General features: G+C 29.2%; 1 protein-coding gene across 2 annotated transcripts; it reads left to right on the top strand.

The window, feature by feature from the left end:
* The first annotated feature begins 7,143 nt into the window (after positions 1-7,143).
* On the top strand, positions 7,144-11,333 carry LOC111688822 (YY1-associated factor 2). Of its 2 annotated transcripts, XM_023451336.2 has the most exons (3): positions 7,144-7,687; positions 7,759-7,791; positions 9,262-11,333. In XM_023451336.2, the coding sequence occupies exons 1-3, from the start codon at positions 7,552-7,554 to the stop codon at positions 9,579-9,581; spliced, it is 489 nt and encodes a 162-aa protein (XP_023307104.1). In that variant the 5' UTR covers positions 7,144-7,551; the 3' UTR covers positions 9,582-11,333. The 2 variants fall into 2 exon arrangements, with proteins under 2 accessions (XP_023307104.1, XP_023307111.1); XM_023451343.2 differs by lacking the exon at positions 7,759-7,791.
* The last annotated feature ends 590 nt before the right edge of the window (positions 11,334-11,923 follow it).

The following is an 11,923-nucleotide window of genomic DNA, read 5'->3' as shown; positions in this document are numbered from 1 at the left end:
GAAATCATTGTTTTATTGTTTTTGTTAATTGTGTTTTCTCACTTACAACTTGAGTTTAATTGGCCAATTACACTCAGTTAAACTAAGATAATAAGTAACTTTATGATAACTGAAAAACACGAAACATATAATAATCCAGGTTTAATCAAAAATGAAGATTATCTTTATCAGAAAAACTCGCCCTAAGTATATTGTTCAGTTTTTAGAACATAAGTAGGGTTTTAGCCTCTATCACATTTTTGGACTATATATGTAAGTACGGACATTTACTCACAAAATTGTTTGCAGTTAGAAAGAATTGTTTTCATTCATAGCTTGTCCACTTACAATACTAAACAAACTTTACTAACGGGAAACATTTGTAAAAAAACAACTCTACCGGTTCCCAAGCATTAAATAGTGGGACCGACGGACATAGTCTTTGAAAGATTGGTAAGGTACCAAAAAATTCACTTTTATAAGTTCTTACTACGGTTGTCATTCGAATAAAAATTATTCGATTAAGAAAAAAAATAATTTTTAATAAGGAATGTTAGATTAGGTTGATAGGAGGATTTTTTCGGAAGAAATACACCAAGGCCACAATCGGGCCTGTTGTGCGCTCCTTATGAGAAAAAAGTGAACTGCATGAATAATTTTTCAGTGTTAAGAAGCTCAGTTTTCTGAACGTAATTCCTAAGAATCTTTCAATCATTGTTAGTCAGGAATACTTGGATCTAACTTCGTCGAATGCCTAGCAGTAGCAAAGTAAGTGCTTCAGAGTTTCACTGTCCTCTCCACATGCTCTACATACGTCCATGTTTCTTGGTTTATAATTATAGAGAATTAAAAAAAATCTTTTGAAGAACGAAAAAAATACAAAAAAAAAGTTCCCTTTTATAGGGTTTCACTTTATCCGGGCCATATATGCCAAATTTAATGTTTTTTAATTTAAATATTATAGAAAATTCAAAAAATTACCTTTTGAAGAACGGCCCTTTTATAGGTTCTTTCTTAATCCGAGCTTTTCATTCCTAATATCATGTTTCTATGTTCAATATTATAAAAAAAAGTTCTAAAAAATCGCCTTTCATGTTTCTTGGTTCAGTATAAAGAAATTTCAAAAAGTACCTTTTGAAGAACGAAAAAGTGCCAATAAATCTCCTTTAATAGGTTCTCACTAACCTGGGTTCTACATACTTAATTTCACGTTCCTAGGTTCTTCACACAATCTGGGCTCTACGAAAAAAATGAAGAAATAGCTATCTTAAGTGCTTTGGACAATTTTTGTTAAGACAAATGACCAAAAATGTTTAACCTTGATCCCTCCAACTCCGGCATTTCAATCTTGGTACTAAGCTAGGCGGAAATTTCATTTAAATAGATTTTTAAACTATTATTCCCGATAATATGATCATTAATTTGTCGCATAATGTTATCAAATAACAAGTAAGAGCGCTACATTCGGCTGTGCCATAGTGTATTTTAAACATAATTGATCTTACAGTCCAGTTCAGTGTACACTTAATAAGGTAGCCTCGTCGCTACAACAAATACAACAATACAAAAACAACAGGCGATTTGTTATTGTAGAATAATCCCATCTGTCAAAAAAAGCTGTGTGTGTAGAATGAAAAAGCAACAAATAAACACAATAAAAATATGAGTTTTTAGCAATTATTTAAATTTTTAACTATTAATATTAATATATTATATTAATTAAACGTGGAATGTCTGAAAATCATAACTATATCTATTGGGAAGACCAATTTTCCGAATTAAACGTGTTTTTTGTGAAAAGTGATTGGTCGTGTTAAAAATAGTTGAAACTGATTTGGAACGTATGCCGGAGCTAAAGATTTTCTTTTTTTATCAAGAGAGAAGGATAACAAAGACATTTAATCACGATTGACCTAGAAAACTCCTTTAAAACCATAATTTTCTTCACTTTCTAAAATTTTTACACCTTTTGCGATTTTTTTTCTATGTAAACAAACAGGAATTTTGACAGATAAGATTGTAAAAGCTGATGATCAGCTGTGTGGACGAGGCTACCTTATTAAGTGTACACTGGTCCAGTTAATAAAAACATTAAAAAAATTTGAGTCGATTTAAGCCGAATGTTTCGGCGGCGGCTCAAGCAACTAAATATAGTTCGGCGGCTGCTAAGCTCCGACTCGAAGCCGGACGACTTCGCCTCTGATTCATTGCTGGTAAACATTCACGAGACGTAGATTTTGTTTTTGTTTATCGTAAAAAAAATTGTTTTTAAAAGCACATGGAAAAAATTTGTGTTAGTTTTAAATTTCAAACTTACATTATTTGCATAAAAATTATTGTACAATAACTCACAATCTACTCTCATATAATTGAAAACGTTTTAAATACTTTTTTCTATTCATTAAAAATATATTTGCAAAACAAAAGGGAAAATTATTTTATTTTAACAAAAAATGCAAATCATATTTTTTTGCTGTGTATTTTTTGTATGTTTGGATTCCAAACATACAAAAAATACACAGCTGAATAAAACCAAATACATCTACACACACACGTGTACATCTTTTTCTATATACAGTGTTTTTGTTGCTTTTTTAACAATTTTTTGATGAAATTTTCAGAGGTTGTCTCGGATTTTTGCTCATATCTCCATTAGCGATCTTCTCGAAAGCATGTCTAATAGAATTATTAAAGATTCGGACCTCGCCGATATCTGTGGTCCTCTAAAAACTGATTTCAACAGACAGACAGACGGGCATGGCCTAATCGACTCCGCTATCTATAAGGATCAAGAATATATATACTTTATAGGGTCGGAAAATTATATTATAGAAGTTACAAACGGAATGACAAACTTATATATACCCTTCTCACGAAGGTGAAGGGTATAAAAATATTCATTTAAATTTTTCATTTTCTAATCTAATTTTCAATACATTTTTTAATGCCTCAAAATATGCTTTGGAATGTAACGCTGTTAACAACATAATACAAAATATTGTATTTAACATAGTCTGTATTGACAAAACATTTTTATACCCTACACCACTTCAGTGAGGAGGATATATTGGCTTTGTGCTGATGTTTGCAACGTACAAAAATATTCGCCCTATACTCACCTTAACCGTTAGGTCAATACCCACATACCCGGGTATGTGTTTTTTTTTTCATTTTTGAAGTGATATATCTCGAGATCTATATATCGTATCGACTTGAAATTTGGACTATGCTTTCAGAGTAATTTTTTGTATACATTTTCCAAAAATTAGTTTATGACAGATTTTCTGGGTAAGTATACAAATTATATGTCAGTTATCGGACAAAAATTAAGTTTCATTATAAATTTTATGTTTTACTAGCTATACCCAGTGTGCTTCGCTACCCTCATCGTAATGGAATAAAATAAATATCATTATTGTAAATGTATATATATCTGCAATATCAAAAATTCCCCTTTTAGAGAACTCTTTAAGTTTGATTTTATGATTCTAGTCTCAATATTACAGAAAATTAGAAAAAACAGTTGAAGAACGAAAAAGTACCAGACAGTGCCTTTTTATATATTTTCATTAAATCAGGATGACGCATGTTTAATTTTAAACCAGAAACCAAAAAAAAAAATCACATAAAGATTTTTATACAATCAGGAAGCTACATGTCCAATTTAATGTCTTTAGGTTCAATATTATAGAAAATTCGAAAAGTATTAGTAAAAGAACAAAAAAGTACCAGAGTATGCTTTTTCAATTTTCGTTCAATTGGGATACTGCGTGTTTAATTTTATGTTTGTATATTCAATATTTTAGAAAGCTCTAAAAGTACCAGTACCAGTGAAGTACGAAAAAGTACCAAAGGACCTATTTTATTTAATTTCATGTTCCTAAGTTCAATATTATAGAAAATTCAAAAATATTCCAGTTTAAATTTTCATTCACTCAAGTCCCTGATTGCTTTTATAGATTCTAATTAACTCCGGACTCCACATGCTTAATTTCATGTTTCTAGGATCAATATTATAAAAAAAACACAAAAGGTACCTTTTGAAGAACGAAAAAGTACCAAAAAGTGCCCTTTTATAGGTTCTCACTTAAAAATAGGCTCTAATTTCATGTTTCTAGGTTCAATATTATTGAAAATTCAAAATGCACCTTTTAAAGAACGGAAAAGTACCAAAAAGTCCCCTTTTATAGGTCCTCACTTAATCCGGGCTCTACGTGCTTAATTTCACGTTTCTAGGTTCAATATTATACAAAAATCCAAAAAGTACCTTTTGAAGAACGAAAAGTTCCCTTTTATTTATTATTTTATAGATTCTCATTTACTCCGGACTCTACATGCTTAATTTCATGTTTCTAGGTTAAATTTTATAGAAAACTCAAAATGTACCTTTTGTAGAACGAAACAGTACCAAAAAGTCTCCTTTTATAGATTCTCATTTACTTCGGGCTCTACATGCTTAATTTCATGTTTCTAGGTTCAATATTATACAAAAATCCAAAAAGTACCTTTTGAAGAACGAAAAAGTACCAAAAGTCCCCTTTTATAGGTTCTCACTTAATCCATCCTCTACATACTTAATTTCATGTTTCTAGGTTCAATATTATAGAAAATTCAAAAAGTACCAGTCGAAGTACGAAAAAGTACCAAAAAGTCCCCTTTTTTTAGATTCTCACTTACTCCGGGCTCTACATGCTTAATTTCATGTTTCTAGGTTTAATTTTAAAGAAAACTCAAAAAAAATACCTGTGTAGAACGAAAAAGTACTGAAAAGTCTCTTTATTATTAATTTCATGTTTCGATTTCAATATCAAAGAAAACTCAAAAACTACCAGATGGAGAATGAAAAAGTACCAAAAAATATCACTTGGTACCGGGTTTCCAAATAACACCTCATTAGCATATTTAGTGTTTCTAAATCTAAAAATTTTATCTAAATTGGATCATTGTGTTTGAATAAAATAAAATTTCCAGTTTTTACCCCTTTTGGTACTTTTTTTCTACCCATTAACGAAATAAAAATTCTATTCCAAAATGTTGCAACATCGTAGTGGGAGCCCGTTATTGCGTATTTATATGTATAAGATAATAAACCAAAATCAATGTTTTATGAAAAAAGTACCAAAACTAGGTACAATTTTCACCCCTTAAACATCCGAATAACCAAAAAGTACTAAATTTATATTTTTATTTTTTCGTCAAGTTATGAAGGAGTCAAAAATATTGTTTGAATGTTCACTGGTTTAAAAGATACATGGGGTGCAAAAAAAGTACCAAAATACAGTTTTTACCCGTTTATTCCCTAAAGGTGCCGAAATTGAAAAAAGTACCAGACACCTGTCCGCTTTTTTTTAAATGAACGACGATAAGCTTTAAACTATTTTTGTATCTTGTACTTTAGAAAAAAAATTAAATTTTACAAACTTTGAAAGAAATTTGCCAACATTTAATGGTTTATGATCATAAACTATTTAATTTATATATACAGGTATGTTGGGTATTGATGTGCGTAATTTTGCTCGGGTATAGGCAAGACGGTTAAAATATAAAAATAGTCTTAGAATCCTTTTCTAAATCCGTCCTTCTGATTGGCTGTCCAGATAAATCTTGTGCGCAAGGTACAAGGATGAAAATTTGGCACACAAGTGTTTTTGGGACAAGGACGAAGCGTATAAATAAAAAAATTCCAGAATAAAATTAAAAAAAAATTAATTTGCTTTGCTTTATTTTTTTTTAAAATAGGTACATAATCCACATTTTTAACATACAGACTGATGTAGGGTATCATATGGTCGGCTATGCCCGACTATACATTCAAACTTGTTTAATTTTGTTTTTTGTTTCAACAAAGTACCTATGCAAGTGGGTTGGTCATACTGTGTATGGTCAACCCACTTGCATGATGAAAAATACGGTACCGATATTGCCAACCAAAAATAAAGTTTGGTTCATTCTAGGATCAATATTTGCTGAGCTTGATCAAAGGATAAAACGACAATTTTTTAAGGTTTTTCAAATACATATCAAACTCTGCAAAGTCGGTTTCAAAATAATAATAAATATTAAAAGATCTTAATATCGATCTAACGAAAAACATCCGATTTTATGCCGAGAATATTGAATGTTAAATTAGATTAAAAGAATAGAAAAATGCTTACCTTGTTGACACCATCACAAAAATTATATAAAGAATTATTTTCTGTTATCATCAGATATATTTGCAGTTATATTAGACATTTTATACAGTTTCCAAAAAACAATAGTAAATTTGTAACACAATTAGTATCGGGATGCCCAAACAAACTCAATATCAGCCATATATTCAGTCAATGTCCTAATGACATAACCCACTGTCTGTCAAAACGTTACACTTTGCAATGGATTCATGAAGGAATCCTTTAGACTTAACATACCAGTGCGAAATTCTCCAGACATTTGTTAAATTATTACATTCATTAAACGCGTTGGAGAAATATAGAAAGCTTCCAAAAAACAAGAGTAATTCCGACACAACTCATCACGGAATACCTAAACAAACTCAATGTCAACCGTGTAACCAGATCCTTGTGATAACAGCCACTGTCTTGTCAAAACGTCAACCTGTAAAATGGATTCATGGAGGCATCTATTGTGTGACAATTACAATAAAACCTAAATTGCGAAATTCTAGACACATTCTAGACTTTTCATATTAACTTTTTAATTTTTGTTTTCGCTGTATTGCACATATTTGTTTATTTTTCATGCTATTTTTCGGCACTAATCCGATAAAACGTAAAAACACAGTACATAGTTCATAATTTTATATTTATTCAGAATTTTAAGTTTTATTTACATTTATTTAAAAAAAACAACCAACGAATGCATTAATAACTTGGCAGCACTTTTTCTTGTTTATAGAAACAATGATGACAACAACTTTTCCTTAAAAACATAATTTTATACACAAACAGCGCAGATAAAAATTAAAAGAAAAATATTATAAATGCCTCAGTCAATTACATAATGCACAAATCCACATTATTTTATGTAAACAGTTTACTTTTTATAATTGTTAAATGAAAAAATCGCTTGTTTGTTCTTATAGTTTTACAATAAAAAAATCGCTAGAATCGCTGTTTAGCGCTAAACACACTTTTTCCCGCTAAATTGTTTTAAACGTCGCTGAATTAACATCACTGGCAAAAGGAAAACTTTCGTTTTCCGACACAAAAAATTACTATTTTAGTGAAAATTTTTATAGATTTTTCATTTTACTACAAATAAAAACATTTAAATATACAAAATATTAACATAATTACTCGGAGTGTTCAATTTAGAAGGCGTCAAGCACGCTTAAACTGTGAAAAAAGAGGGTGCGGCTAAATACGCCACATTAAATTGAGAAAAAACAATTTTGATTGTTGAAAAAAAATTGTGTTCACTTAAAAAAAGATTTTTTACGTCGTCGTCGTCTTCATGGACTGCTGCTGCTACTGCGGTTGTTGTAGGAAGAAAGACGACGCCACAGTGTAAAAGACTCGCACAAAAAAAGGACAGCCTAGAGATATTTTCCAACGCAAGATAAAAACTATTATGGATCACAAGAAGTCGCCAGTAAGAAGAAAGCGACAATCGAAAGTCATTGAAGAAAATTTCTGGGACTGCAGTGTTTGTACGTACAGGAACTCAGCCGAGGCATTTAAATGTCGCATGTGTGACGTACGTAAAGGTGAGTGACCGCTTCTTGGTTAATGCAATAATGTTTCTAAATAATAAATGACAATCTATAAATTTTTGTAGCAAAAGTGATAAAGAAGGCGGCATTTGGGGGTGGTAAGAAAATTAACTAAAACAATCAACTAAACCAATGAAAATTTATAGATGTTAAAAGTAATGTGTGCGGTTTTCCATCCTTTCTCTCCTTAGTCAACACACGTTTACGGGTTTGTTTTGTTTTCAATGTAAAACAGGTCAAACAAACTATTTCCGTTATTGTTGGCTGTTTGTTTTCTGATAGTGATACAATTGGGTCGAGGAGAAAGAAAAGTGGAGAAAAAGAAATGTAGAAGTTTTTTTTTGTATTACAAATGAAGAAAAAACATCTGCTCATATAGAAATCTTGTTATAGGAAAATTATGTTTTTTTTATATAAATTAGAATTTTTAATCTACATACATAGTTTATCGAAATTATTTAGACTATAAGGACATGTTTTTTTTTTTTTGTAAAATTGTTTTGGTAAAATCCTTTAAATTTTGTGTATGTATAGAGAAAATTCTATTTTAAGCCGGTCGTATTTTGAAGGTTACCAAAAGAGAATTGACAATAAGAAATAACCTTGAGTTGTAAAAAGTTGTTGTAATTGTGTCTTATTATTAAGGACATTGTTTTATTCTAAAGAAATTTAAAATTTTATATTTTTAATACTTATGGAATTTAAGTAAAGATACTAAAACAATGGCCTGTTCCTCTAAATGCGAACGAACAAGTATTTTCTAGTTTTATATTGAAAACAACAAATCAATTCGAAAAGTTGTTATTGTTTTTAATATAAAATTAGAAAGAAATGTTCATTTGCATTTAGAGGAAGAGGCAGTATATACAAGAAAGCAGGACAATAAAATGTTTTGCTGCAAATTATAATGCGAGATATCTTTAAAACTTTTTGTCCGATTTGTGTTTAACATGTTCAGTTAGTAAGAATACTTGTTACACAACAGACTATTGTTCAAAATACAAAGGCTTAAAACTTTGCTTTAGAAATCTAACAAGCTAGAAATCCGAGTTTAATTAATCTTCTAAAGTATATAGAAATACTATTATAGTTTTGTCGGGCGTAATACTAAATTAAAGAACTGAAATTTCTAATTTAATTGTTTTTATATATTATTGAAACATAAAGGTTCGTGAAAAAGTATAAAACTTTTTAAAGATAACCTTCAAAGTGATTTATATAAATCTTAAATATTGTAAAGCATTTTCATCTGTCATCACTTATAATTTCAACTGTCTCGTAACCTTTAAAAGATAAAATGAAACTGTTTAAGATTTTTGTAGAATTCAATTAGTAGATTTCAATAGAATATTTAAAAGAAATGCTGCTCCTGCCGGCCAAATTCTTAATTCAATTACACTTTTCTCTTGCTTACACACATTTTATAGTTAAAGTTTGATATTACGTGGTCCGATCTTTTGTTTTAACATAATTTTGTTTAAAATGGAAAAAAACAAGAATGATTTAATTAAATATTCTATTTATCTTTAAATGAAGGTTACTAACATAAAACCAATTTTTGTTTAAAGGTACTTCTACACGTAAACCACGCCTTAATTCAGCGCTCGTCGCCCAACAAGCTGCCACATTACCCGGTGCATCTGGAGCCATGCCAAACGGCAATAAATCCGCATCCGGCTCACGCCACAGTAGCTCCGGCCACGATAAACACAAGCATAAAAAATATCCAGCCCGCTTGAAAAATGTTGATCGTTCAACGGCCCAAACAAGAGAAGTCACCGTCAATTCAGTGACCGTATTCATTACGGAATACAAGCCAAAACCTGTGGGCAGTAGAAGAGAATCAAGCGAGCAAAGTTTTAGTGAAAGTAATGATTCTCGAAGTTAAATTTTTGTTTCTTTATAAGATAAAATTCAATATCAAAAAAATAATATATATAAATAAAAACCGAGCAGAGCAAAAGATTACATAGAAAACAACAGCCACATACAGACACACAAACACACTTTACTACCACGACTCTCAAAAATAATAAAACAAAAAAAAAAAGCAAAGGATTTAACAGAAATATGAATGAAAATAAAATGTAATAAAAAGTAAATAATATATTATTCACTACAACTCTCTAATGCCGTCATTATCATCATCAACAACACTCAACTTCTTCATGTATCATCATATTATTATATCATCAAGTCTAAGGGATTCCAAGGTAAGAGCAGAGACAAACATACAGATGTATTGTCAGTCTAAGGAGAATGTTAATAGTTTATCTTTTATTTTTTTATTATTATTACAATTATTTTAATTTAGGCAAGTTTATTATAGATTTTTAATAATATTAAGTATGTTTAAGATAACTTCACTAAATACATATTACTATTATTATTTAGATCTAAATTGTATAAAATTTGTATTTGTTAAACAGCGACAGTGTTTCATTTTTAGAAATAATACTGTTCTATTGGCATAGGTTTTACATGTGTCCTCAGCTATCAAATCTATTCCAGAATTTCATTGTGATAAGAAAGTCAAGATTTTCAGTTTTTAATTTGAATTTACTAAATCAGGCTTAACAACCAAAAAGTTTGGATTAAAATTTGTATTTAAAAATACATGCTGTCGCAAATTTTTAGAACACTATTGTCAAAAACACTAAATTACTCATTTCCGCAAATCAGAAAATTCTAAAAAGCAACATTCAAACGTGTTTACTAATATTCGGATATAAATCTTGTAAAAAAATATATTTTTATAGCAACAATAATTTTCATTTTATTTAACAGCGTTTATTGACAAGTTACAAATTGAAAAATCTAATTTTTCTGATTTTTTGGTGTTTGTCAGACTACCACGTCAGTAAAAGAGGGTTAATTTCGAAATTTGGTGAACATTTAATATATTCCTTAGGAAAGTACTACCAACAACTTTCTGAAAAGACGCACTGTTCATTATATTAAACTTTTCGAAGTTTTACAACCATTAATTAAGGTGAAGATGAAATTTTTTCTGTAGAATCCTTATTTAGGTGTCCTTGTTAATTATCTCAGAATAATTTTCTGAGTTGATTGAGTTTTGTCCGTCAGTTCGTGAAAACAGATTGGCACAAGTCACACACTTGGCCGGCCAATACCGAACCCTTTTGATTTTGGTTAAAATCAGTTCATAACTTCACCTTGCCCCCATACAACCGGACCCCTTCGTGTAGGTACTTTGTAGGCCCCATTCAAAGGCCCCTTTACAATATTACTTAAATGTTTATAAATCAATTATACACATACTAGTAGGATGGTAAAGTTTGGCACAAAATTATTTTAAAAACTTAATATTGTTCAATTATTTCACATACTTGGCCGCCCAATAACGAACCCTATTGATGTTGATTGAAATAAGTTCATAAGTTTACCTAGGCCCCATACAACCGGACACCTCTTATAGGTGCTTTGTAGTCCCCATACAAAAGGTCTTTAATGATATTACTTAAACGTTTACACACATATTAGTAGGAAGGTCAAGTTTGGCTTAAAATTATTTGAAATTTTACGAAAACCTTAATATTGTTCAAATATTTAACTGTAAAAGATATCTATAGTGAATGTTATTGAGATCATCTCGAAAAGAAATAAATTATTGTAGAAATAAAAATTAATTCCGCAAATATTTGAAAACATTTAAAACTTTCAATATTTAACAGACATTTTACAAATTTCATAATTATTTATATATGTTACCTTTAATACCTTTCTATCCATTCTTAAAATAACTGTTTGCTGTTTAACTATATAATAATGATCAAATAAATTTGTGTATAATTTAAAAATGTTGTAAAAAATACAAATTAAAATTTTGAAATAAATTTTAAAAATATTAAAGAAATATTTTATGTAAAAAAAGCTTAAGATAATAAATTATAAAGCAAAATTAAAAAAAAAAAATATTTTTTTCAAAATTTTATTAACAAAACAAAAATTTGAAAATTTGTGAATCTTGTATATTTTTTTCTAAATATTATTGTAAATAGTATATTATTAGTGTAAAATTTTATAATAATTTATTTTAATTTTTAATTTAAACATTTTTATAAAAAAAAACACAGTGTCAAACATTAAAATAATTTCGTAATATTTTTTAAATAATTTCTTAATACTGAAAAAAATATGTAATAGAAAAAAAAAACATTTAGAGAAAGAAGATTCTGAAAGATTTTAAAAAAGCAAACGGGTTGCAGT

Source organism: Lucilia cuprina, chromosome 6 (genome assembly GCF_022045245.1).
Source record: "Lucilia cuprina isolate Lc7/37 chromosome 6, ASM2204524v1, whole genome shotgun sequence".
NCBI lineage: Eukaryota > Metazoa > Arthropoda > Insecta > Diptera > Calliphoridae > Lucilia > Lucilia cuprina.
The sequence above is the reverse complement of the archived record's forward strand: the minus strand, read 5'-3'. Positions and strand labels throughout refer to the sequence as shown.